This window comes from Marmota marmota, unplaced genomic scaffold (assembly GCF_001458135.2).
Source record: "Marmota marmota marmota unplaced genomic scaffold, marMar, whole genome shotgun sequence".
Taxonomy (NCBI): Eukaryota; Metazoa; Chordata; class Mammalia; order Rodentia; family Sciuridae; genus Marmota; species Marmota marmota.
Window position 1 is genome coordinate 2,118,655 of NW_026000001.1, and position 27,335 is coordinate 2,145,989.

The following is a 27,335-nucleotide window of genomic DNA, read 5'->3' on the forward strand; positions in this document are numbered from 1 at the left end:
TGTCCTGCCGCCTGCAGAGGGGTTACCTGGGAGCAGGAGGGCCTGGATCTGAGCTGGTGCCCAGGAGCCCAGTGCTGACCGCCGCTCCCCGGGCTCATCTCCTTGGCCCTGCACCTGGGAAGCCTCCCTGCTGGCTCAGGGCTGGAGTGCAGTCTGTTGTGAGCTCCCTTTTCAAAGGGCCCTCCTGGAACGAGAGGGGAAGGGGGCCGGCTGGGTCCCCATCTGTCCATCACGAGGAGAGGGAGCGTTTTCTGCGGGGCCTAGGATGGCTTTTCAGGGGGCGAGGAACAGGCCGAGGTCGTGGGTCCAGGCGGGTGGTGCCAGGATTGGGCTGTGCAGTCCCCCGTCCGGAGCTGAGCACCGAGCAGGTGGGCAGCGGCCCTCACCCTCTGCTTCTGTCCTACAGCCTCGCCGCTCCTGCTCTTTGCCAACCGCCGGGACGTGCGGCTGGTGGACGCCGGCGGAGTCAAGCTGGAGTCCACCATCGTGGTCAGCGGCCTGGAGGACGCAGCCGCCGTGGACTTCCAGTTCTCCAAGGGGGCTGTGTACTGGACGGACGTGAGCGAGGAGGCCATCAAGCAGACGTACCTCAACCACACGGGCGCGGCCACGCAGAACGTGGTCATCTCCGGCCTGGTCTCGCCCGATGGCCTGGCCTGTGACTGGGTCGGTAAGAAGCTGTACTGGACGGACTCGGAGACCAACCGCATCGAGGTGGCCAACCTCAACGGGACGTCCCGGAAGGTGCTCTTCTGGCAGGACCTTGACCAGCCTCGGGCCATCGCCCTGGACCCCGCTCACGGGTAAACCTGCTGCTGCCCTCCTGGTTCTGGGGAGGGGCTGGTCTCCCGCTGGGATCGGCTCCTGTGTGAGAGACGAGAGCCTGTGAGCGGCCGGCGAGCACAGCTTTCAGAATTCACAGTCGCCGGGGGGTTCCCACTCCAGGGCCCACATTTGTGCAGCAACCTGTGCTGTCGCTGTGGGTTTGGATGCTGAGTAGCCCCGTGGCTGGGCCGGGCTGGGTGGCCGGGGACGCTGGGACCCCGGCAGGTGGGGGGTGCACTTGGGCTGTCTCATGGCTGCCTGGGCAGAAACCAGTGGAAGGTTCTAGTCACACCAGGAAGCAGAGCCTGCGGGCTTCGTGCGGCGGGCTGGTCTGTGTGAGCTCCCCCTGGCCCTGGAAGGTTGGGCAGCTGTGGTCCAGGCGGTGGCCAGGCTAAGACGCCCGCGGGGTTGCAGGCCCGGGTGGCGGGTAGCTCTTTGGGAACAGTTTCCTCCGTCCCCCCAGCCCTCCCTCGCCTCTCCTTCCTGGGAAGTGGCACTGGGGTGTGCGTGGCCCGGGCAGTGTTGGTTCAGCCACAGGACGGCCAGACGTCCCGAGCAGAGGCTGAGCTTTCCCGCCTGTGACTTTCGCCTCAGGCCGTGGAGTTGGCGGTCACCAGACCTGTGAGAGGCTCAGCCTGGGTCCTACCAGCTGAGGTGGCTGCTTGGAGCTCCCGTGGGGCTCCCTGTGAGACCTCCCAGAGGTGGCCGTGATCTGTCCAGGCACAGGCGCCGTTGGGGGCTGTCCCCAGCTCAGGGGCGCTGTCTGAGCTCTGCAGACCCCTGGCTCCAGTCCTGGCGCCTTAGCTTGCTGTGACCGCCCTGCCCTGGGGTGACTCCAGTGTGCTGTCCGCACCTGCGCAGAAGCTGGGCTGCGGGAGACTGGTCTGGACGAGCATGTGCCGCTGCCCCTGCCAGGGGCCTGTGGATGGAGGGCTGGGAGGTGCCGAGGTCCCTGCCCGGCTCTGCCTGGGGGTTGAGGAGCAGCCGGCGCGGGGTGTGGGCAGCCGGGTGACCTGCTGGTGCTGCCGGGAGGTGCCCTGGTCTGGTATCTGAGTGCCTCTGACACTGGCAGGTGTGTGAGCAGTCAGTGGCGGGTGGGAGGGCGGGAGCCCCTGAGCATGAGTGTGCATGAGTGTGGGTGGGCACCTGTGTCCATGAGTGAACGTGAGCGAGTGGGTGTGGGAGCGGGTCTTGCAGGTGAGCATGTGTGGCTGTGTGCAAGTGTGACGTGAATGCTGTGGTGTGGGTGTGTGCAGGTGTGTGTTCACACTCCAGGGCTGGGGGGGTTTCAGAGCAGCCTGGAGCCCTGCACCTGGGGCTCCCCAAGGCAGCTGGCCACCCCCTGCCAGGGGTCTCTGTGCTGCTCGGGGAAGGGTCTCTGCACCTGTTCCTGAGCTGCAGTGAGGCCCAGGACCCTTGGTGCTCGACTATCTTCCTGAGGTGCGGCTGATGTGGTGGCCTCCTGGTGAGAGGCTGAGGGTGGCAGCCAGCTGGAGGGCCCCAGCCCAGGGCGGCGCAGGGTCTGCTCAGCCTGGACTCCATCTCTCTCTGGCCCTCCCGTGCTGGGTGCTCAGCTCTGTCCCCTGCTGGGGCCCAGCTCTGGGAGCACTTAGGCACAGGTGCCACGGTGCAGCCGTCTCTGCTCTCTGGCCCTCGCGGCCCTCGCGGCCCTGGGGAAGATGGTAAATGGGTGGCGTGTCTGAGGGACACGTGTCACCAGGAGAGCAGAGAGGGCTCGAGGATGGGGCAGTGGTGAGGGGTGAAGCCTGGGAGCTGGAAGGCCTCTGGCTGCCTGAGAGCCAGGCTCTGCGGCAGCTGAGGTGGGAATCAGGTGACCGTCTGAGGAGGAGCGCTGGGCAGAGGGAGCTGGGCGTGAAGACCCTGGGCAGGTGGGCGCTGGGCCTGTAGAGGGGCCCAGCCCGAGTGGGGGCTCCCCCGACTGGCAGAGCAGGCTCAGGCGCTGGGGGGCGTAGGGCAAGGAGCCGGGCAGGGGTCATGGGAGTGTCCAGAAGCTGGGTCTGCTGGCACCTGTCTGCGGGAGGTGAGGTTGGTGTGATTCTGCTCCATGCCTTGGAGTCTCCAGCTGTACAGAGGGTGACCATGTCATGTGTCACATGGAAAACGTGGAGGACGGCCGGGGAACTCAGAAGGTTTTGCTGCTATTACAATAAACGTAGCTCGTGGTGTCTGTGTCTGTGCAGCTTTCTCTTCGTACTTCTCTGTGGCTCTTGGCCATGGTGGTTGGGAGATGTGTGCTACTGCATCGGGAGGTGCTTGGTGGGAAGGATCTTGGTACTAGGTTAAAGGTGCTTGGTGCTAGGTGCTCAGTTGGGAGTGCTGGGTGCTTGGTTGGGAGTTCACGTCTCACGTCTGGGCTGGCTTTGCCTGAGCCATCTCTGAGGTCCAGCCAGTCCCTGTGACTGACTTTCCTTATTAAATGTTTTGAATGTCCATTTGTGTCCTGGCCTTTGAGTTTGAAGCCCTCCCCAGGATCCTACCTGCAGCTGTCCCGTTCCGTCCCTGCCCCAGGCAAGGTTGAGCTGGGTCCTGCTGCCCTCAGCCTCTGGTCAGCCTTCCCCAGTCCTGTCACGCGTCTGGGCAACCAGAGTGGCAGCTGGCGGCGGGGGGGTGCTGTCTCCTAGTCATCAGAGTGAGGTGCGGACAAGGGACTGTGGCCCCCAATTCATGTGGGAACCTGATGGATTTTCAGGAGCCTCCTCTGTACCCTTAGTCACCAGGACAGAGGACCCCAGCCAGCCCACAGAAGCCTGGGGAGTCCAGCAGTGGGCAGGACCCTGTCCTGAGGTGGGGTTGGTGCAGGGGAGGCCTTGTCCTCTCATGGCTTCCTCCCAGTGCTGTCAGAGATCCTGCTGTCCCCTCATGCCCTCCTGTGCCACTGTCCCCTGTGGGTCCTTCCTCGGATGAGGGGACACCTGCCCTAGAACCGACAGGGGAGAAGTGCACCTCGGCACGCACACAGCTGAAGGCCCCCGGCCGGGAGGCCCTGAGACGCAGCTCGGGGCATCTGGGCTGCAGCGGCTGCAGGGGTCCACCTAATGCCTGGTGAAACCCGCCCCTCTTTAAAGCACGGGGCCCCCGCTGTGGCCTCCTGGGAGGTGGAGTGCCCTCTCTGGGGTCTGGCGGCCGGTGCCAGCATCGGAGACTGCGTAGGCGTGTCCGTGCCAAGTGGGTCTGGTGACCGTCCGGCTCGCAGATTCCCCATTTAAGGAGAGCAGCCCCCTCTGTGGTGAAACTCGGAAGGAACGTGAGTCTCTCCACGGAGTCCCTGAGCCTTGGCAGCTTCCGGCTGGTTTGTGTGGCCAGAGGGCCACCTTTGGGGCAACCCGTGTGCCACGCCAGGTTGGGTCTCTCACTGACTTCTCAGGGGCTGGGGGACCCTGGGCTCTTTCCAGACTGCTGGGGGTGGACTCAGGGAAGGGAGGGTGTCTGTCCCCGACCCTCCAGCTGGGCACCAGTACCTTCAGGCCTCAGGCTGCCGGGAAGCGCTCACCCGCACGCTGGCCCCGCTGGGGATGGGGTGAGTCATCCGTGGCCTGGCTCAGGCCGTAGCCAGATGGCCATGCTGTGCTCCTGGAGCTGCCCCTCTGAGCACGCAGGACGGGTGCCGTCGGCCCGCGGAGCTCGGCGTCCTTGTCTGGAGTGGGGTGCCCTTCCGGCCTTCCCTGTGCAGGTCCAGTTCTCAGTAGCTGCATCCGTGGGAGGGCTGCCCTCGCCTCCTGGCCTCTGTGCAAGGAGGGGTGCATTTTCCATGAAGCCCCTACACCCTTGTTCCCACGGATCCTGTCACAGCCCCTCGGGAGGCCTGTGGTCCTGGATCAGAACCGACCGCTGCTGAGAGGCAGGGGGCATTCGGTAGGGGTGGCAGTGGCTTCAGAGATGCACAGTGGCAGTGGGGACAGCTGCTATGCATCTAACCACCTTCCCTCTCCTGCTGATGGAGACCCCCAAGGGACCTGGCTGAGCTGGCTTCCCTGTTGTCCCTGCCACCACATTGGCCCCTCACTGAAACTAACAAAGACGAGGCCAAGGTTGGGGACAGCTTGTCAGGGACTGGGGCCGGTGGGCGGGAGGAGAAGAGAGGTCATGGGCCCCAGAGTGGGGCCGTAGAGCAGTGTCACTGAGCTCTGCTTGCAGGGGCCAGGAGAGGGAGGCCGGCTCCTTGAAGGGTGACCTGGGGCTGTGCCCTTCTCTAGTTGCTTGGCCTCAGCCTCTTGGGACAGGAGCCCCGTGTCCTCCGGGCTGGTGCGACTCCCTCTGGGTCCCCTGAGGGGCCACACCCGGCACCTGTGCCCAGCCTGTGGTGGCAGTCTCCGGGTTCAGCAGGGTGGCCCTGTGCTCCCTGGCGCTGGTGTCACTGTGTGTCCTTGGGACGTGTGATCCTGCCTCTTGCTGGAGCCTGGAGAAGGTGACCAGCAGCACCCACCCCAGACGCCCAGGCCGCGCTGCCGTCCTGTACGCACACGCGGGCTTTGCTCTTCTTAATGGACTATTTTCAGAGCAGTTTAGGGTGCATAGGAAATTGAGCAGAATGTAGGGCGCTTCGCATGCCCCCCAGCCACCTCCCCATGGGCTTCCGCCCCCAGCCACCTCCCCATCGGCTCGCCGCAGAGCAGCATGTTACCACCTGTGAGCCCAAGTGGTCTCCATCCTCGCCTGAGGTCCCAGGCTGACTTGGGGGTGAGGTCCATGGTGCTGGTTTGTGGGTTTGGACAGCGTGTAGTGTCCTGCCTTCAGGAGAGCGTCGCTGCCCCAAACCACTGGCTCGCCACCTATCTGTCCGCCCCCCCCCCCGCCCCGTCACCCCCATGGTGTGATCCGTGTGTATCTCGCCTTTCCCAGGGTCACGCAGGTGTGACCCTGTGCCGTGAGGCCTTCTCCGCTCGGCTCTTTCGCTTACGGGCATCTCGGCTCCCGGGGCCTCCTCCTGTGTGAGCGCTGACCGGCTCCGCCCTGCGCGCTCTGCTCTGACCCACCTTTCCGAGGTGTATTCTCGGAGCTTCAGGAGCAGAAACTCCGGGTTTGCCCCGACACAGACGCGGAGCTCTCTAAGAGCTCAGGACCCGCCCACTGAGCAGGTTGGAGATGCACGGTCAGCGCCGCACGGGGGTGGCGGGGTGATGTCGTCGTCTTGGTCTGTTTGGGTCCCCGGGCCTCTGGGACGGGGTGAGTCGCCCCGAGTCACGACTCGCTTCTCACTGTTCTTGGGGACCATTTTAAGCTCTTAAGCTGTTGTGTCTTAAGCAGCATGTGGCTGTCCGAATCCCCGGCTGAGCGCTGCCCTCTGAGCCCTGTCCTTGGTCACCCCTAATGGGAGAGCTGTCCGGGTGCTCGTCAGAGGTGAGACCCGTACACGGCTCTGTGAGATCTCCTCTCATCCCCCCTCCCCACTAGGTACATGTACTGGACAGACTGGGGGGAGACGCCCCGGATCGAGCGCGCGGGGATGGACGGCAGCACCCGGAAGATCATTGTGGATTCAGATATTTACTGGCCCAACGGGCTGACCATCGACCTGGAGGAGCAGAAGCTGTACTGGGCTGATGCCAAGCTCAGCTTCATCCACCGCGCCAACCTGGACGGTTCCTTCCGGTGAGTGACCGCCAGCCAGGGGCACTCCCCACCCCACCCAGCACCCTGCTGCCCCCAGGGTGTTCAAAGGTGAGCCTTCTTAGCTCAGGGCCGAGGCTCTCATCTGAAGCTCTGGGGACCTGAGGAATTCAGAACATGTTTTGCTGCCAAATGAGTGACAGAAGCTTTCAATTTTCAGAATGTTTTGAATTTCAGAATTGCAGTAAGGACTTGTGGCCTGATAGGGCTGTGAAGGGCTCACCTGACCACGTGCATACCACCCCGCCCTGCCATGGGCATCCCGAGGGCGGCAGCAGGCCTGTCTTAGTATCACTGTAAACCCCAGTCTTGCCAGAGGGCTTTGCACATAGTAGATGCTCAGTAAAATGGATCAACGAGTAAGTGAAGAGGGGGGATTTTTCCTGCATTGGGTAATTGCTTTTAGGGCTTTCTGGGTTACTCAGCTTTAGCAGCCCGCTGCTTCATTACCCTTTAGATAGTGTCCTCATGTGCAGGCGAAGGCAGTTTACTCTCTGCCAGGCGCCGCCTGCCTACTCTGCACCAGGTCTGGGGGATCCTCCTGGGAGGGCAGAACGTGTGTGCACTGGCCTGGCAGGAGTGGATCCAAGGTCGGAGGTGACCCTTCCTGGGAGGTCTCCGGCTGGATCTCTGTGCAAACACAGGCGGGTGCCCACTTGCACAGACTTGTGGACATCACACCACGCTGGCCTCCCGTGCTAAGTGTCTGTTGCTGTGTAACCACAGGCCCTGAGATTCGCAGCCTAAACCAGCACGTGGGTGTCTTTGCAGGGAGGGGTTGGCGGTCAGGAGCAGCTTCGCCAGGCAGTTCTGGCTCAGGTCAGAGGTCAGCCCGGGCTTCTGTCATCTAAAGGCGTGACTGACCTGCAAGGCCCCGTTTCAGGCTCACTCCGGGGGCTGGAGGCCTCTGTGCCTCCTGGGTCTCCTGCAGCCTGCATCTTGGCTGTTTTGACACATTGTCCCCTCACCCCCGAGAGCACAGATCAGCTCCACAGGGGGACCATGGTTCTTGGGAGCCAGAGGTCCTGCACTTAGAAACGCTGCCGGCCGGGGGTGCCCGGGTCAGGGGTCATTACATGTGGCCTCTTTGCTGGGCCTTCTAAGCACGTGGAGGAGAAGACCTTCTTCTCGTGCTGAGGCCAAGTTCAGTTTCCCCTGGGACCGTCGGCCTTGGGCTCTTGGGGATGAGCCGGTGCCTCTGCTGCCTCTGCTCTGGGCTGCGAGGCCTCGTCGGCCTCCCCTGGCCTTGCTGGCCTCGCCTCTCAGCGGGGCTTCTCCTGGCTGCTGCCTTCACCCTCTGCCTCCCCCCTGCAGGCAGAAGGTGGTGGAGGGCAGCCTGACACACCCCTTTGCCCTGACGCTCTCCGGGGACACTCTGTACTGGACGGACTGGCAGACCCGCTCCATCCACGCCTGTAACAAGAGGACCGGGGAGAAGAGGAAGGAGATCCTCAGCGCCCTCTACTCCCCCATGGACATCCAGGTGCTCAGCCAGGAGCGGCAGCCTTCCTGTGAGTGCCTGGAGGGCCCGGGAGGGGTGGCCAGGTGGAGTCCGCCCTCCCCTGGGGAGGTGCTGTGTGGCCCTCCTGCAGCAGGTCAGAGCCTCTTCCCCTGCAGAAGCCACGCCGGGGTCGGGGGCAGCGTCTCCAAGGGCAGTTGCTGGGCCGGAGGGGGTGTGCGTGGAGCTGGGCAATCTGGGCCGGTGGACAGAGGCCCACTGGAGAGCTCACGTGGGGCTACTTCCAGGCTCCGAGGTGGCAGTGGGATTTCCAGAGGCCCAAAGTGGGATTTGTATGAAGAGTCTGCTCTAAGTTGGTGGCGCTCAGCCTGATGCTGAGACGGGTGACCTGAGGGGCCAGCAGGGACCCAGAATGGGGATTTCTAGCCAAGCCATGGTAGAAGGCTTGAACTTGGAACTCCAGAGCAGGGGTGCAGAGGGAGCAACCGTCCTCCGTAAGGGCTAGGGGGAGGGCGGGGCTCCGTGGAATTGGTTTCCGGTGAGAACAGCCCTCACTCCCCGGCCAGCGTGGGCAGGTGGCGTCCCTGCAGCCAGGCTGTTCCGTTAACTGTGTTTCAGGGCGCGGAGTCCACCCTTCCCCCGGGCAGCAGGGCTCCTAGGAGCATTTGTTGAGTTTCATTTGCTCCTGGTTGCAGAAGGGTTTGGGGAGATGCTGAGCTTGGCCCCCCGAGAGGCTCCCCCAGGCCTGAGCACAGTTACCACCATGGAGCCCGCAGGGTCCTGGCACGTGAAGGGGACAGAGCTCTCCCCTTGGGGGTCCCTCACTGTTGCCACTCGGGCAGGTCCTGGGCTTCTGCCTTGGGAGAGGAGGACGGCTCTCTTGGGGGCCTGGAGGGGGGAAGGTTTTCTTGCTGGAGGAGCCCAGGGTGGGGAGAGTGTCCACTCCAGGGGCAGAAGCGGGGCTGGGGAAGTCGTGGCCGGTTTTGGAGAAACCATAGGGCAGCTGATGAGGCTGAAGGCCGACTTGGCGGGTGGTCAGGTGGTGAGGTGGTCAGGTGGCGGGTGGTCAGGTGGTGAGGTGGTCAGGTGGTGAGGTGGTCAGGTGGCGGGTGGTCAGGTGGCGGGTGGTCAGGTGGTGAGGTGGTCAGGTGGTGAGGTGGTCAGGTGGCGGGTGGTCAGGTGGGATGGTGAGTCAGGTGGTGAGGTGGTGAGGTGGTGAGGTGGGATGGACTGGTCCACAGGCGGAAGGGTCCTAATGTCACTGGAGGGGCAGAGGGACACACCCTGTCTCGGGGGGGTGGACGAGGAGGCAGGATACTGTCTTGCTTGGAATCAAAGGGCAGGGCAGGGGTGGGGTCTGGGTGGTTGTCGACCCTGTTCTGGAACTTTCTCTGTTTTCCCCAGTCCACACGCAGTGCGAGGAGGACAACGGCGGCTGTTCCCACCTGTGCCTTCTGTCCCCGAGGGAGCCTTTCTACGCGTGTGCCTGTCCCACGGGCGTGCAGCTGCAGGAGGACGGCCGGACGTGCAAGGCAGGTGAGGCCGCGTGGCCTGGGCTGGGCTGGGCTGGCCTGGCCTGGCCTGGTAGGAGGCGCTGTGGCCAGCCAGGTGCCCCAAAGGAGACAGGGGTCAGCGTGGCCTGCTGAGGTAGCAGAGCCTCAGGCGCTGCCGAGTCTGTATTCAGGCGGGTGTCCCCAAGCGCTGGGACCTGCCGGCCACCACGGGGCTCTGTCTCCTGCTCTCTGCTCCTTCACATGCCTCCGTGGGGACAGGGACTTGCGGTTCGTCTTTGCCCCTGCGTCTGATTTCACGGAGTCTCTGCTGCCGCTGTCTGTTGTGGAGATCCAGGCCCAGCGTCCTCCCTGGGGACTGTCCTCCGGCTGCCTGGACACGGGGCCCTCCATCCCGCGTGCACGGGTGACTTTGCTTCAGAGGCCTCGCCACCCCTGTGCTCGCCGCCGCCTCGTACTTGCCGTCCTGGGCCCTGGCCGCCGCGGGGCTCCTTTGGCGATTGTCCTGCAGCAAGCCAGTGTCCCCCTCTGTGGCGCCTGCCGAGTTTCCGGGTGTCAGGCTCAGGGTGGGCTTTCGAGGAGTCGTCCCGTCACAGGGCTGCTTCAGGCTCGGCTCAGCTGGTCTGGCTTGTGGGGCTGAGGCCGGGGCCTGTCCACTGAGGGGGTCAGTAGCAGAAGTCAGGAAAGTGGCCATCCATAGGATCAGCCCCATTTTGTGGAGGTGACAGGGCCCAGCTGGTGGGGGTTGGGGAAGGCACCTGCTTCTGCACCTTGTTCCACTAGAAGGACAGGAAGGCAGGGGCTTCTCACGGCAGCTGGCTCCCAGCAGATGGCCCGGGCCGGAGTCTCCCTGTGCTGGAGTCTGTGCCCCTGGGGGTCCCTACTCAGGGACTTCCTAGCCCCTCTGCTCTCAAGGGCCGTGGTCTGCCTCCGTGTGTGGTGGTGGGTGGGGGCTGTGGTCTGGTGGGGTGGTGTCACCCCTCTGCCCCTTGCAGGACTTTGGCTTCGGGGAGGACTCTCTGGGTCTCGGTGGGCGGCTTCTCTTTCCTAGAAGGGCGTGTCTTAGGTGGAGGTGACTCTGCTGTTCCACCCCAGGGCCGTCAGCTGTTCTGGCTGCCCCAGGGCACAGTTGGGCTGTTGTCCCCAGTTAAGGCCTTGGTTTCCTGAGTTGGGGGAAAGAGGGGCACCACCTTGTAAAACTGGAGACGTGGGGACCCACCCTCTGGTTCTCTTCCAGTGGGACTCCAGCTGCTCAGAGCTGGGGGCTGCCCGAGAAGCTCCCTGACTGCTGTGTGCGTCCATCCACCCGCCTGCCCACCTGCCGTCCACCCGCGTGCCCACCCGCCTGCCCACCTGCCGTCCACCCGCCTGCCCACCCGCCACCCACCTGCCATCTACCCACCGCCCACCCATCATCCATTCACTTGTTCATCCTTTTGCTCATTTAGAGCATTTATTGAGCACTTGCTGTGTGCTGCACGATTCTAGGCACTTGGTACCCTGGAGAGAGCAGTGCAAACAAAATTTCTGGCCTCTGGAGCTTATGCTGGTGGACCAGGTGGGAGGTGGGGAGTGATGGACTTCCTGTGTCAGTGAGTGATTTGGCTTCTTGGGGGAGCATCTGGGAAGACCTGCTCCTTGTCTATCCTGAGGCCCTCTGGGGCGGTGAAGCTGATTGTGTAGCTGGTCCAAGTGAGGAGGTCCCGGCAGGTTAACCCTGAGCGTCTCGGCCACCCCAGGGGTCTGGACTGAGTAGGTTCAGGGTAGATTGCAGGTTCTTGAGGTGGCTGCGGGAGCAGCTTGACTGGGTAGGGTTAACCCTCGTGTTTTAAGATGAGAAGACTTAGGGCCAGTCACCACCCTGGGGGCCCCACAGTAAGTGGCAGGTAGTTCTAGGAGCCTGGTGTTCCCCAGGGCTTGCCCAGGCCACCTGGCTTACAGAGGCCTGCTGGTCCAGGAGCAGAGAGTGGCCAGGGCCTTGCTGTGGCCCCTGTCCTCATCGGGGGCCCCCCAGAGGACCCAGCTTGTGAGTGATCCGAAGCACTGGGCAGGGTGGCTGGCACAGTCTGTGGCACCACGTCCACCACCCACAACCCGCATCAAGTTGTCCCCACGACTCAGATCCTGTGGCCGACAGCAGGCCTGCGAGAGCGGGGGTGGGTTTGCTGGGGCCTGGATTTGCCTGCACCGGGCAGGGGTCCTCGGGGTGGGCTGTCATGGGGGGCCATGGGCAGGTGCTGTTTTTTCCCAGCCCCACGAGGCAGAGGGTCTGGGCTGTGGTGGTCTCGCTCTTCTCTGGTTCCCATTGGTCCCCCGGCTGGAGCCCCTGTGCCCGGGGGACGGGCCGCCTGTAGCGGAGGCCTCCGAGGGCATCAGGTTCGTCTGTGGACGTCAACTCCTTTCCATGTCCAGCCCAGGGCAGCCCCTGGGTGACCATGGGAACCAGATGAAGAGAGAGGAGACCCTGGGTCGCAGCTGGGGTGGGAGGGCTTCCTGGAGGAGCCGGCACTGCGGCTGGCGGGGCCCTGGGCTCAGGCGGTGCTGACACCGACACCTGTGGGTGCGGCGGTGGGTTAGCCGCAAGCCTTGCTCTTCCTGCTGGCGCTCCTCCAGGCCCGGCGGCCACGGTGACTTCCCAGCTCCTGGCCTCCTGCAGCAGGGTCAGCAGCCTCCAGATCCCCCGGATGCAGCTGTGCAGGGCCTTCCCTGCTCTCAGGAGAACCGACTCCCCCAGCGGGCAGGGCACTTGACAGTCTCCCCTGGAGGGCAGAGTGTGAGGAGGACAGGGTGTGTGTCACCATCCGAGGCCCAGTGTCAGGCTGGGGCGTCCTAGTGGGGACTTGGGTTTGCTGAGCTGGAGTCTCCGCTTTGGCTGCAGATCCCTGTCTGGGGCGTTAGGTCCAGCGGAGGGCGAGGCTCCGGGATGCCCACAGGGCCTGCACCAGGCCTCGTTTTGCAGCAGAGTGGACAGTAGGGCTCACTGCTTCCTGTCGGTGGCCCCAATCAGGGCCGCACCACGGGTTTCTCACCTGTTAGCTGGTTGGTGGCTTCTGTCTCCCTGCCCGGGCTCACCTGAGGTTTCCCGGGTGGCTGGCGTGGGAAGGAGTCAACAGAACCGAGAAGAGCTTAGAATCCAGGGTTGACCACCAGAGGACCTTCTGCCGACTCCCGCTGCTCCTATGTTGTTGTGGCTCCTCAGCTAGAGGGGCGTGGGGACGGGTCGGAATGTGGACCGTGGGCTGTGGCTGCTGGCCATGTGGCTCCGTGACCGTGAAGCCCCTGGAGTCGTAGCTGGTTATACACAAGAAGCTGAAGAGGACACTGGATTCTGTTTTCTGTTGCTGCTGACGGCCTGGCTTTGAGGTCTCGTGGGCAGAGGCCTCGTGCAGGGCGCCGGGCCAGCAGGGAAGTCAGGCAGGTCAGAGCCGCCGGAAGGGAGTGGTGCCCGTGGCGGGCCGCCAGTGCCCTGGAGCCTTCCGAGGTGTCCGGTTGGAGGATGGAGTTCGGGAGCAGGCAGGGGACGCCAGAGGTCCCGTGGGGATCTCCTCTTCACTATGGAATCCATGAGGTCCGGGTTCCAGGACACGACGAACCAAGGTCACAAGGCAAGGGCTGGGGGGTGGGGGGCTGGCCTACAGGAAAGGCCTGGGGGAATTGAGGAAGGGAGGAAGGGACTGTGCCCGTGGGACTTCCACGTATTCCAGAGGGAGCGCTGGGAATAAGGGACGTGTACCCGGAGGACTGGGGCCGGTGGCATGGCTTGCTCCAGAGCTGGGAGCTGGCCGCAGATGCTGGCGGGGAGAGACTGCGGGTCGGACACGCCCAGGATAAAGGGCGCCTGACGTTGGGTCGCGTGAAGATGTTCAGTCGTCCTTTTGATACTAAATTCACATCATGGCTGTGAAAGGCCTTGGCCTCTGTGTGCTTCATCTGTATAAAGGGACGGCAGCGCTCCACGGAGTGTCTGGAGGAGGCCTGGCTGCTCAGCAAACACGACCTTCACTTGGATTTGAACTTGAACCGGGAGCCAGGAAGGCGTCCAATTGATGCCAAGAAAGCAATTCTTCCCTGAGTGTTTGCACTTGGATCTGGAGGCCAAGCCTGGGTGGTGCCAAGAGGAGCCGGGTGTGGGTGATGGGGCTGGGGAGTGTTCCCACATGGGCTGGCAGGCAGGCGGGCGGGCGGGCAGGCGGGCGACCCAGGAGGGCAAGTTTGTCCCCGGGGCTCTGAGCCCCTGTGGCTCCCTGTCCCATGGACCCTGTTGTCCTGGGCCCGGGGGGAGGCTGGGGTGCAGCAGGTGGGGGCGCTGGGGGCCGGTGGCACAGCCAGACACACTGGGTTTAAAGCGGATTCCCTGCTCGTGGTGTTGGAGAGGAAGGAGGTTTTGTGATGCCCAATCCCTGTTTGTTCCTGATTTTGAGCCAAATTGAAGCCAGCTCAGTGCTAGGGGTCCACCGCTTTCCCCAAGGAAGGGACTGAGATGGAGGCCATGCCAGGACCCCAGTGGGTGGATGATGGGAGCCCCAGGGGTGCACCGGTGTCCCCCAGGGGAGGCGGTGGGTCCTGGCGCCCACATCCCCTGAGCTGTGACGCGGGGTCAGCAGAAGGCCTTCCCCGCACGTGGTCGGTGATCGGACGAGAAGCTTGTAGAAAGACTTCCCACAGTGCCCGTGGGCTCAGCGGGCATGGACACTAGACCCAGCCCTCCCCGCGTGGACACCCCCCAGCCCACTCGGGGCTTCTAGGGTCCTGAGGCCCCACGGGGAGCTGTGACCGATGGCCCTGGGGTCTCAGCAGCATTGAGACCGTCTGTGCCTGGAGGCCTGCTGGGCTGGCCTCCCTCCCGCCCGCTCTGTGGCGGCCTCCACGGGCGGCTTTGCCTTTCCCCATGTTTTTCCAATTATGTGGATCGGGCTAAAAACAGCAGTAGCGGGGCCTCACTTGGGAGTGGCCGCTGCCCTCCGAAGCCGGCTGCCCCTTGCCTCCCGCCTCCAGCGCCCCACCCTGTGGCTCTGACTTCTGTCACCCTTGCCTTCCTTGCTGTTGGGGACTTTGGGCAGAGGGCTTCGTGACATGTGTCCTGCTGCTCGTGGCCGTGATGACCAGGCCAGGTGATTTATGGGGTCCCTGAGCCCCAAGCCATGTCCAGAATGTGACCGTGAGGAGCTGGCTGCCAGACCAGGCACCCTGCACCCTGCTGGCCCTCCCCAGGCCAGGCTGTAGCTTTAGCAGATGTCCGTCTGTCCGTCAGGGACAGGAAACTAAAAGAAGTGTGGCCAGCCACATTCATCTGCATGACTACCTCCCCCAAACCAGCAGGCGGAACAGAGGGCTCCACGGTTGGGTGTGATGGGCAGGCGGCCACCGGGGCCCCGTCTCCAGGCCCCTCACGTCTGTCTGTCCGTCCTGGTGGATTAGTTGGGTAGCGCGCAGGCCGGCTCGGGGCCGGGATGACGGGCGTGCTTGTTCCCGGAGTCTGGCTGTCTCCTCGCTGGTCAGGGAAGTAGGTCAAAGGGAAGGGGAGGGAGGCCCTGGGGTGCGCCGGCCCCGACTGGCAGTGACTGCCAACAGAAGGCCGCTGCTGTGCTCAGCCACAGACCGTGAACTTTTAATAGCAAGGAGGCAGACAGCACGGTCCAGGAAACGAGGAGCAGCCTGAGCGTCCCCTCGGTCCCTTGTAACCAAGGTCCAGCTTGCAGACGATAAAATGCTCGTGTGTTAAGTGTTCGTTTTGCTGAGCGTTGACAGTCACATTCATCTGCATGGCCACCTCCCCCAAACCAGACAGAACTTCCATCTCCCGGGAAGTTCCCGGGTGTCACTTGGCGCCCCGCTCCTGGGCAGCCCCGTCCTGACTTCTGTCACGGGGTCAGTGTTGCCTGTTCTGGAACATCGTGGTAGTGGAACCCCGGGACACAGGGTTTGCTCTTCTGTCTTGGTGCCAGCCTGGCTCCTGGGCGGGTGGAGGACGGGGAAGACCCGTCGGCACCTGGGCACAGGCGGGACGGAGCCTCCGTGGGCAGCAGGCCCTGCAGACGTCACCTTCCTCGGTGCAGACCCTGCGGGGTCTTGTTCCCACCATCTGTCCACTGGGGTCCCAAGCCCAGCTCCAATCTGGCCCCAGGCTTCTCGGGGGCTTGGATGGCTCTAGGGTTGTGGGACAGGTGCCCCTGGGCTGCCCACCGGCTGCCAGCCGCTCTTGCCTGGGACACCCTGTCTTGGTTCCACTGACCAGGCCTGTGACTCTGTCCTCCTGTCCAGTTCCGTATGCCCAGGGGGCTCCAGATGTGCTGGGGGACCCTCTGGGTCGGGGCTTGTCTTCTGAGGGGACCTGGAAAGGTCCAGCCTCCTATTTGCCCTTTACCTGCTCATGGACCCGGTGGTTTGCTCCTGCCAGCCCACCGCCCAGGCTCCCCCAGACCCCAGCCATGCCCCAGGCCTCTTGGCTCCCACGCTCCTCAGGGAGGGGGACTCTGGCTCCCCCACCTTCCTGCTTCCCTCAGGCCCCGGAAAAGGGCCAGGGGCAGTGGACAATTGGTGGTAAGAGCTGGAGTCAGGAGGACCCCTCCCAGGGTCCACCCAGCTGCCCTGGCACCGGGTGGGTGTTGACTTCCCTGCATCCGGTTCCGGCCTCCTCCCTTCCACAAGGCTGTGGAGTGCAGGTCCTCTGTGGCGTCCACCTGTTCCTGCCTGGGTTCCCGCCTCCGAGGGACCCTGTAAACTGTAAAGCTTTGCACCGGACTTAGGTGGTGCCATCTGAGCAACTGACAGTGACCAACTGTGACCCATAGAAGTGGCATATTCACACAGTGCGCCTGACCTGTCCTCCAGGTCACTGCCCCTCACAGATGCAGGGTGGGGGATGGCAGCCATCAGACCTACTGGGGGCTGCCTTGCTGGGCACAGCCCTGAGCCCTGTCCTCATTCCCACCTTGCAGAAGCTGCATGGGGGACGTGGGGGTGGGCGCTGCGTCACCAGCTGTGACCTGACACCACGGTGTGAGTGTGCTCACAGCCACAGGCAGGAAATGGGCCTGGGCACCCTGGCCCCAGGGCTGCCCAGCCGAGCCCCACCCACACTGCCTGGGGGCTTGCTCTTGCAGATGCCCCAGGCTGTGGTACAGAGCCGCAGGGCCACCTGCCTGGCAAGTCTTCGCCAGCTTCAGGAGCCACGGGACTGTGTTTAAACCAGCAGCAAGATATCGCTGCTGCCTACTGACCCCTTCCTATATATCTGGGCTCGGAAAGGTGCCCCCATGCTGGCTTTTTGAAGAATTGAGCCTGTGCCTGAAGGGGTGGGACACAGCCTTCCCCTCTTGCGTTTAAGTCACCCACTGTTTTGTAGTCCCTCACCCCAGTCCCTATGCTTCAGACATCCAGGTGTCCCACCTTTAATTTGCCCAACAAAACCTTTTTTTTTTTTCCACTGGGAGTTGAGCCCACGGGGTGCTTACCACTGAGCTACATCCCCAGGCTTTATTTATTTTGAAATAGTGTCTCACTAATTTGCTGAGGCTGGCCTCAAACTTACGATCCTCCTGCCTCAGCCTCCTGAGTAGCTGGAATTCCTGGGGGTAGCCAGCACACCTGCCTGACAACACTATTCTTCACTTGTCTTCTCTCTCTGAAGGGGTCCCCAGGGCCTATTTAATGCCACAGTCAGGGGCAAGTGCTGGGATCCAGGTCATGGGCTTTGTCACGGGATCCTCTGGTCCCCTGGAGTTCCAAGGTCCAAGTATCACAGGGAAGCAGGTCAGGCTGTTCCTGGATGCTCAGTGAGCTGGGAGCTGACCGTGTGTCTGTCTGTGAAGGAGCTGGTGCAGTGACCCTTGGTGGCACTATCTGTGTGTAAGCAGCTGCTCAGCCTGCGGGTGTGTGGGGCAGGGGCCGGCAGAGGGGACCACATCTGCCGGTGGGTTCTGAGGCTGGCACTGACTCTGCCCCCTCTGGCTGCCCCAGGCCCTCTGCAGAGGGGAGACTCCTTCATTTAGGAGCTGAGGAGACGAAGCCCAGGCCGCAGGCAGGGCGTCTGCTGGCCACTCTGGTGGGCTGCAGCCTTCCCATGCCTGCTTGCTGGGCAGCTGGGGCTGGCCTCATGGTGGACAGCTGCTCGGGCCTCGGGTTGCAGGCAGAGTCAGTGGTGGGCCCAGCCACTTCCTTGCGCCTCGTGACCCTGTGGTCACTTGGCGCGGTTTCCTGGGCCAAGGTGCAGGGCTGCGGTCTCAGTGTTTGTCCAACCACTTACCCCTCGGGGGCAGTGGAGAAACTTCATCAATGACTAAAAAACAAAAATAATGTGGCCAGCTGCCAGAGGGGAAGCCGCACAGCCAGGCTGTTTACAGCCCTAGGAACTGCCCAGTAGGCGGTGGCCTGCAGTGTGGCCTGGCTCTGCCCACGCAGCCCCCAGGCCTCGAGGGGGCCCACGTTGCTGTGCGTCCTGTTGGGGCAGCTGAGCGGGCATCAGGGAGGCCAAGGGGGCCTGCTTGCCTCCTGCCCGGATCTCACTGTAGGCAGCATGACAAGAAGCCAGGAGACCAGAGTGGTCTGGGGTGGTGCCCTCACCGCAGGAGCCCCCTGGTGGGGGGTCCAGGCATTCTTAGGGCAGCCTGTGACCTCGGAGCTGCAGTGGGCTTCCTGTGGGGGGTTGCAGTGGCCCCTCTGGCCGCTGGGAGTGCCGGGAGGCTGGCAGCTGCCTCCTCTCCTGTGTGGAAGTCAGGCCAGGCCCCAGGAGAGCTGCCGTCTGGCTGCTGTGCGGGGTGTGGAGGGGATTAACCAGGACGACCTTACAGCGCCGCACCCTGGCGGCCTGCCCGTGGGTCTGTTCCCGGACTTGGGCAGAGGCCAGGAGGCCGCTGGGCCCAGTTCTGGGGCTGCCGACGGGATGTGCCCCATCCTACCCTCAGACCCTGGAAGCTGAACAAGCCCCGTCCCCGTGCCCCAAGGGGGGGGTGGAGCCCAGGAAGCTCCCAGATGCTCCCGAGCAACCCAGGAGGGCCACACTACCCCATCCCGATGATTCCTGCGTCCACCACGGAGCCTTGTTATTTCCGTTAGAAAGGAAGATTCATGTCACTGTCCAACAGAAAGTGTCATAAAAATAATGAAGAAAATAAAATGACCGTAGTTTGCCCCGCACTCAGCGGGGGTCCCTGGCCCCCTCTTCCTGCTCAGAACTGCTTTCACAGATCCCTCACGGGCGTGTCCAGCGCCGCGTCTGTTTCTCCACGTCCTCTCCGGGCACGGGCACTTGGTGTTGGTGACTCTCCTCGGGAGCCTGGGATCCTGGGTGCCCTCGCTTGTTTGAGTGCATTTCTCTCTCTTTTTCGGTACGTTGTGGGGCGTGGAGGCTGATCTTTGCTTGAGGTTCTCGCTGTGGTCGTGAAGCCCTGGTGATGTCCCTGGGCCTGAATCTGTGTGCGTGTCCCACCCTTCCCGATGACCGTGTCCTCAGGAAATGACAGAGGGTCTGCTGTCCAGGAAGCGGAGCTGCACCGACCAGGAATTGAGCCACCTTTGAGCTGTGGGACCCGGGCCATCGCCCTGTTTGCGGATCCCTGAGGACTTGCCCGAGTGCCGTGTTTATTGACTGTTTATTCCTCTGTTAGTTTGTTCATGTGTTTGCCCATTTGTTTCTGGGGGGTGTTTTTTTACCGAGCTTGTTACATGCCTTTTAATTTCCTGTTTGATTTTTAGGTTTATAGGAGAAGCGAGGGGTTGGTGTGGGCAGTTCCCCCGCCGCCCTCCCTGCCCGCTTCCCTGGGGTTGGGATGTGCTTTCTGATGGACAAGTCACCTGGGCTTCTGGCCGGAGTCGTGCTTGCATCTGGCTGCTGTATAGCCGGCAGCCCAGACTGGGGACGTGGGAAGACACCGGTGTCCACGAGTCAGGTTCTGCCAGCACAGCCATGTGCACGTGTCTGCATGTCGTCCACAGGCAGAGTCCCGATGGTCACGGCCGCTGTGCTGAGAACAGTTTGGCCCTTCACGGAGACACTTGCCAACCCTGAATTCCAGCACCCGAGGGTGGGATGAGCAGCGAGCAGAGAACACTGTGGGCCTCCAGCATCCTCCTGGCCTCGGCCCTCCGTCAGGGTGGCCGGCCACTTCTGTGGTTCAGCCCTACTGGGGACATGGCCTTTGCAGGAGGCTCCCACGAAGCCAGGATGGGCTCAGAGTTGCCCTGGCCTTGGGCACACAGCAGAGTTGTGGCCTGTGCGACAACTCCCAGCTCACAGCAGCCAGTGGCCCCATAGCTCAGCCCCGTTCCTGCTGTCCCAGCTACGGAGCGGCTCTGTCGCCCAGGGGGTTCCCTCCCTGCACCTGCCTCCCCATGCCCTCTGCCACCCGCAGGCTAGAGGGCGAACTCTGCCCCCTGGAGGAGTCTGCATCCCAACTCCAGAGCGTGTGCATGTGACCTAAGTTGGATGGAGGGTCTTTGCAGCTGTAATCAAGGGAAGACGGAGCATGCTGGTACACGGTGGCCCTGAGTCACGCCACGAGTGTCCTTGTAAGAGGAGACACAGTGACCCAGGGTGACGGCTGTGGGAAGCCAGAGTCAGAGATTGGAGCCAAGTGGCTAGAAGCCAGGAGTGCCAATGTTGCCACTGGTGCCAGGAGCTGGAAGCGAAGGAAGGGCCTCCCTGTAGCCTTCCCGGGGAGCACGTCCCTGCCGCACCGTGGCCTCTGACCTCCTGGCTCCAGAACCGCAAGGGAATGAATTTCTCTTGTCCAAGCCCCTCAGTTTGGGTGACAAGCTGTGACAGCCTCCTCAGGGCTCTGCTGAGTCCACATGATTGGGGTTGGGGGCAGCTGACTGGGACAGATGGTGGCAGAGGGAGGACATCAAGCTGGACATGTCCGTGACATTGGGCCTCCCTCAGAACAGCGCTTGTATTTTGGAGAGAATGTGCCTCCCCGGAGGCTGTGCCCCCCAGCCGTGCTCCTCAGGGGCATGCTGTACTCTTTTCTGCGGGCAGTGGGGAGAGGCAGGAGCCCACCGGGGCTGGCCGGGAAGGCTTCACTTTCCCTGGCCGCGCTCGGTGCTGTGGGGCAGGCTGTTTGTTGAAACAACCCCAAAGAAAACCACTTGGCCCAACTGTCGGTTTCCAAGCATTTTATGTCCCCGTTTTAAACAAGCTCCTATGCGGGCTGTATGGCTGGTCCTAGGAAGGGGTTGGCCTCGCCTCGTCATGGCCAGCACTGTTGCCAGAGTCCAGGGATGCTGCCTGGACCTTGCTATAAAAGAGCCTTCTAGAAGGCTGGCTGTGGGCATGGCTGGGCAAGTGACTGACGGATCCTAGGCCTGAGGCACACTCTCTGGAGCTGCTGCCATTGGCCTGGGCCTGGACACTGGACCAGGGAAGCCTCTGCGTCAAGGCAGCCTTCAGACCTCCAGGCGAGCGGGCTGGGCCTAGGCTGTCCCCTGGCTGTCCCCTGGCTGTCCCCTGGGGTATCCTGGTTCAGGTCTCTGAGCTTTTCTTGGCAAAACTCAAAACCCTCAAAGGCTTGGGCCTGAGATGTCAGAGGACCCTCTGGACCCAGTTAGCACCTGCGTGAGCTCCCTCAGCCCCAGAGGCTGCACGCTCTGGCCTCCTCGAGGTGCCAAGAAGGGGACCTGATGTGGGCTGTGCCAGGGGCTCCGTGTTGACCTGGTTGTGGGGACTCGGCTGCCATGCTCAGCCCTGATGACTCTGGGATCTCCACGAGGTGACAGAGTCCCTGGAGCCGGGGCAGGCCCCTACCCCATTGTGCACCTGTCCCCCAGCCGTCCCTCAGGGCACCAGCCACAGTTTGTGGCCATGTGTCCTTTGATGGTCTCTGTCCTGTGACCCTGGGGGTGTCGCGGGGTGGATCCTGGGTCTGGTTTGCCCCCTCCAAACCCCTCAAGCTGGTCTGGGGTCTGGCCTGAAGGAGCCACTCACACAGATGCTGGTGGGATGACTGAGCCTCCCAGGCAGCCAGCAAGAAGGGTGCTTCCTGCTGTGCCTCACTTGGCCCACCCGCCTGCCTCAGTTTCCCCAGCCGGGGCTCAGGAAGCTGCTGCTGTCTCTTAGGCGCCCTCTAGTGGAGGGATTGCACTATGACCTCCAGGGGGCTCCAGCCCAGGAACCCCTCTTCAGATCCTTCCCAGTCGGGAAGCCGGCACTGGGCGCAGAGCACTCTCTGTTGTTTGAAGGCCACAGCTTGGCCAGGCACCACAGAAGGGGCAGTTGGCCTTGGGGCCAGGGTGGGAGGGAGGCCCTGGTCTTCTCTCACCCCTGAGCTGCTATCTGCAGGAAGGTGGCCCCGGAACACTGGAAATGGCCTGGGTCCCATTCTTGGTTCTACGGGTCTTTGAGACCAGAAAGGGCAGGAACAAATGAGTGGACACTGGCCCAGTCTGTGGGGGGGGGGCACGTCCTTCCCCAGCAGCTCTGGAGCCCTTGCTGTTAGGGCCAGGGGCGTGTCTGGGGTCCAAGAGGCTCCATGTGCCTACTGTGCTGGAAACTCTGATCCGTGTCAGCAGGGAAGACCCTGGACACGCTCGGAACGGACCAGCCCTGCGTGTGTCAGGTGTGGTTGTCGGCTCAGGCCCGGTTGGGAGCCTGCAGCGGGCAGGCTGCGGTTTCAGAAGAGGCTCTTGTAGCCCCGGACCCCCAAACTGAGCTGTGGATCTGAGCCCAAGTGAGTGGGGATGTGGGTCCCAAGGGTGTCCTGAGTTGCTGGGGCCTGAATTTGCCAGTGACTGGGCCAGAGAGACTTGGGACGTCCCTCATGGGGTCTCTCTGCTTGCCCCCCACTCCCTGTGTGAAGGCCCGGGACTCAGGCTGCCCCAGGTGCCCAGAGCAGAGATGGCCCTCAGCCAGAGCACAGGGCCAGGTGAACAGGTGGGGAGCATCACTTTGAACCCCAGCCGCCCACAAAGCTGTCTGGCCCCCCAGGCTCCGCCCTAGGGTACGGGAGGCCCAGGTGACTCTGGGGTGGACTTCACAGTGTCTTCAGATATATTGGAAGTGTGTGGAGAGAAACCAGGTCCCAGTTCCTGGGGTTGTCACTGTTTTGACAGCCCACGGTGGCCTTGCTGGGTCCCAGGACCCGGAGCCCCCGGTGTAGCCATGGCTCGGGTCAGAATACTCGTGACCCCAGAGACGTTTCTCTCCTGCCTCGGTCATCTGGGATGCCCAATGGCAACTAAGCTCTGTGCTAGTGCTTGGCACACCTGAAGGTGCCCTTCGGGTCTCTGGGCCTTGGGTCCCCTGGGTTTGCTGTGCCTCAGCACTCGGGAGTGTGTGAGGGTCAGTAGGGAGGTCAGCTGTCACACACTGAAGCCAGATGGCCTGGCTGTGTGGCTTTCACCTGTTGTTTAGTGTCTCTGTGCCTCAGTTTTCTCTTCTAAGAAAAGGGAAACAAACAGTGCCAAACTCCCAGAGCTCTTTGAGTACCTACTTGTGACCACAGGAAGAGCTTGGCGCTTGCTCGCCAAGGGAAAGTCTGGGGACCTGGCTGAGACCCTCGCCTGCTTGTCCAGTCGGGCCCAGCCTCTCACACCTGCTGACCCCACCACCCATGTCTCCACAGGGGCCGAGGAGGTGCTGCTGCTGGCCCGGCGCACGGACCTGCGGAGGATCTCTCTGGACACTCCGGACTTCACGGACATCGTGCTGCAGGTGGACGACATCCGGCATGCCATCGCCATCGACTATGACCCACTAGAGGGTCACGTCTACTGGACAGACGACGAGGTGCGGGCCATCCGCCGGGCCTACCTGGACGGGTCTGGGGCGCAGACACTGGTCAGCACCGAGATCAACGACCCTGACGGCATCGCAGTGGACTGGGTGGCCCGCAACCTCTATTGGACAGACACGGGCACCGACCGCATCGAGGTGACACGTCTCAACGGCACCTCCCGCAAGATCCTGGTGTCTGAGGACCTGGACGAGCCGCGGGCCATTGTGCTGCACCCCGTGATGGGGTAAGGCGGGTGGGGGCTGCACACTCGGGCTCCCAGCCTCCCTGGCATCCCGGCCCTGGAGCGGGGCTGGAGTGGGCAGAGGGCGGCCGCCCAGGGGCTGACGGGAGCCGTCTGCCCCCCGGGGACTCGGTTCTCAAACTAGACCCAGGCACTGCCGCTACTGCCCGTCCTCGGCCAGACCTTGCGAGCCACCGACGCAGGCCCTGGTGGTCCCTGTGGAGGTGCTGGAGGGCCCACGGGCCTGTGCTCCTGAGTCAGTTCCCTGTAGAGTGGAGTCCCCAGCAGAGTGACTGGAGGGTGACATAGTGACATGGATGGCTGCCTCTTCTAATGCTTCTTCTCCAGTAGCTTTCACCCTCCCCCTGTCCAGGGGGTATGAGTGGAGAGTGGAGGGCTCTGGAGCCCACAGAGATGGAGGGACACACCCAAGGTCACACGGCACATAGACTGGCCCGGCGCTCTGGCTCTAGCTGTCCATTTTAGGGTTCTGTGCGGGTGGAGAGCTTGTCAGCCATGAGGGCCCCTCAGACTCCAGCGGCCAGAGGGTGGAGGTCCAGGGCGTCCCTGGGGGCTCCCGACCCAGAAGGGGCAGGCTCTGAGGGGGGAGGCACCGTGTGCCCCGGGTGGGGTGGGGGCTGCTGCCTCTCCTCAGTGGGGGTGTGGGCCATGTCCTCCAGTGCCCGGCGCAGCAGGAGGACGGAACAAGTCCATGGGCCTCAGCGGGCTCCTCTGGAATGGGGTGAGGGTGCCCCACAGCCTGTGCCTTTGAGCAGAGGGTGCCGGGGCATGGTCTAAAGCCAGGTGTGAGGTGCTGGGCGGGGAGGCGCCATGGCCAATGGCGCAGAGGAGCGGCTGGGGCTGGGGCACGGCTCAGCTGCCACGCCAGGCTCCACGCCCTCCTGGGGCCACAGAGAACAAGCCACCTGTCCTGAGCCCTGAGAGGCCCTCTGCTGTTTGCAGAAGGCTCCGCTCTGTCCCTTCCTGTCAGTTCCTCTAGCCCAGGGGCTGTCATGACGCTGCCCCTGGCCCCCTCAGCTGACCTGGGTGATGGCAGATGAGCCCGCAGCCTGAGTCCCAGGGCCTGTGCCATGAAGCCACCCCTGGGGCTCCGTGGTCTGGTGGTGGCCAGGGTCTGCCCGCTGGGCCTATGGCTCACCATGGGCCTAGCTCTCCCGTGGATGGCGTGGGTGGCTCACCATGGGCCTAGCTCTCCCGTGGATGGCGTGGGATGGGGGCGATGGTACTTGGAGCTGGGAACATGGCAGAGCCCAGGGAGTCGGATACCATCTGAGCACTTGCTTCTCCCCCAGCCTCATGTACTGGACAGACTGGGGGGAGAGCCCCAAAATCGAGTGTGCCCACCTGGATGGGCGGGAGCGGCGTGTCCTGGTGAACACCTCCCTTGGGTGGCCCAACGGCCTGGCCCTGGACCTGCAGGAGGGCAAGCTGTACTGGGGAGATGCCAAGACGGACAAGATCGAGGTGAGTCATGTTCTCAGGGAGAGGGATGGACGGGGAGGGCATCGCTTCTGGAAGCCTGCGGCCAGGTGCTGTCTGCCTGTCGCTGGCTGCCCCTGCGGCGGGTCACGTGTCTCCGTCGTGGGCATTGACGGGCACCTGTGCTCTGCCACCTGGCTAGGATCCTTGGAAGGATCGTGCCAGGGATGTTTCCGACACCCGGCGGCCGGGCGCTGTTAGTAGCGTTGCGTGGTGATGGTGAATGCGGCCTTGGGTGGGGAAGGGCCTCTCTGCTACTTTGACCCCTTAACTTTTTCAAAACACAAAGTTATAACCTCACCTGTCCACTGTGCAGCTTCAGATGTGATTGATGATGTAGTTGAGGCCAGAGGCCATGCTGTCCAGAGTTGGTGATTTACTCCCAAGCGGGGTCTTAAACTTTTTATTTTTACATACGTGTGTGTGTGTGTATGTATGTGTGTGGTGTGTGTGTGTCTGCGCACACGCAGTGCTGGGCGTGGGACCCAGGGCCCAGCGGGTGCTGGGAAGTGCTCTCCCGATGGCTGCTCCCCCAGCCCCGTCTTGGTTTTCGGGGTCCGTGGTGTCTCTTGGCACCCGTGGTCCTGTTCTGCAAGCTGTGTGTGGTTTGATTTAAGTAGAATCATCTGCTCTTGGGGGCTTGCTTTGTGCCCACCCCAGAGCCTGCACCGGGTGCTTCTGATGCACACGACCTGTCAGTTGTGCGACCATCACAGGCAAGCCACTGATGTTGGTGGCCCCCTCAGGGTGCACCCCTCCCTCTGAGTCCTATTCCTTCTGAAGGTGCTCGTGCGTGTTTTCACACTTGGTTGAGATGGCCATGGGGTCACCATCCCCCGTCGGGGCCCCTGCAGGAGGGCGGGAGTGTGCCTGGGTCCGGGACTTCAGACCTACTTCTCCATGGGAAGAGCTCGGGCTGGACGCCTGGGTGGCCCTTCCCACGAAAACCCAGGGAGCAGCAGCTGGAGATACTTCCTGGTGGCGTTTTGCATCCGTGATCTTTGTTGCTAACAGGAGTTTAAGGACACCCATCCCTTGGGCCTGTGGGCAGAAGGCAAGGCGAGGACCTTCTTCCTGGGACACCTTTGGTCCTGTCCACAGGAGCTGGTTAGGGATGTGACGACCAGAGACGCCGCCGGGACCCATCCCAGGCATCACTGCGTCTGTCCCCACAGCAACATGGCATTTAGTAATTGTCAGTGTCCTGCACCTGTCCCCACTCTCTCCTTGTGGAACGGTTTCGTCACCTAAAAGGAGGCCCAGTGCCGGTTGGCCGTGTTCCCGACTCTCTCAGCCCCTGGGAGCTGCTACCTTTTTCCTGTCCCTGCGGATTTGCCTTTCTGGACATTCCCCGGGATGACAGTCCTGCAGTGTGTGGCTTTGACATGTGGCTTCTTCGGTAGCTGTGCCCCACTGCCACCCCAGGATCGACCTGCCTTCCTGGGGCCCCAGAGAGCAAGCCACCGAGCCCTGGGAGCCCCTCCGCCGTCGCAGAGGCCCCACCCTGCTTCTGTCCGTGCTCAGGTCTTCTAGCCCAAGGCTGTCGTGACACTGCCCCCGGCCCGTCCAGCTGCCCTTGGTGCCTCTGAGGTGGACTGTCCCATTAGGCTCCCAGCTCAGGCACACTGGCTCATGCTGGGGGTCTTGGCTGCCCCCTGGGGAGCAGCTGAGGTTCGGGGAGCCACGTTGACCTTCCTGGGGGAACAGAAGTGGGAGAGATGGAGAGGAAAGGTGCCAACTGGGTCAGGAAGGAGCAGGACGTGCTTTGAACCACGGCGACATTCTGGGAGGTGAGGGCAGGAGGTACCAAGCTGGGTGCCCAGACACCGAGCAGGCGTGGGTGGATCGTGAGGCTCTCCTTTGAGGGGAGGAAGGTCTCCTCCAGTGCGGCTCTGCGGCCTGGCTCAGCGCTGGATGAAGGGGCTCCGCACACGCTACATGTCCCTTTAAAGAGGCAGCCAGGTTACCTGTCCCCACATGGGGAGGGCTCTGTGGGCAGCTGTGGCTCGTCCCCTGATGAGCTGGGAGGAGAACGCAGGTGTGGCATGCTCGAGCTGACAGACAGCGTTCTTCTGATTGGTCTGAGTGGCACACACCTCGAACTCTGAGCAGAGGGCTCCGTGGCTCAAGAGGCTCCTCCAGGTGGCATCTCCTGCTGGCCTCCTAGTGACAGTGGTCCTGGACATCAGGCTGGAGACCAGCCCCCAGCAGCCCGATAACATATGGAGCATTGTCTTCCCGGTGACCAGCCAGTTGCCGTCACAGTGACGCTGCAGTCACCCTCATTGCCTCACTGTGGGTGGTGGTCCTGGGCCCCCCCCACATGCTGGGCTGCATCCAGGCCAGTCCTGACACAAGCAGGTTTTGTGTTTGGGGACCTGCCTCACGTGGGCTGGTCTGCCTCCGCCTCCCCGGCCCGCGCCTCCCTCTGCCCCCCACTGCCCTCTGCCCCTGCTGCCCTC

At 63.0% G+C, this 27,335-nt stretch overlaps 1 protein-coding gene across 6 annotated transcripts in view; it reads left to right on the forward strand.

The window, feature by feature from the left end:
- The window catches only part of Lrp5 (LDL receptor related protein 5), a 98,831-nt gene that overhangs the window by 31,021 nt on the left and 40,475 nt on the right, over positions 1–27,335 (forward strand). For 5 of the 6 annotated variants that reach the window (XM_048807780.1, XM_048807779.1, XM_015503262.2 and 2 more), the window contains exons 2-7: positions 407–803; positions 6,238–6,435; positions 7,768–7,964; positions 9,317–9,448; positions 22,980–23,376; positions 24,687–24,858. In XM_048807780.1, the coding sequence (XP_048663737.1) occupies positions 6,242–6,435; positions 7,768–7,964; positions 9,317–9,448; positions 22,980–23,376; positions 24,687–24,858 (1,092 nt within the window). In that variant the 5' untranslated portion in view covers positions 407–803; positions 6,238–6,241. Of the gene's footprint in view, positions 1–406; positions 804–6,237; positions 6,436–7,767; positions 7,965–9,316; positions 9,449–12,962; positions 13,021–22,979; positions 23,377–24,686; positions 24,859–27,335 lie in introns of those variants that run through there. The other variant, XM_048807782.1, reaches the window with a different exon arrangement.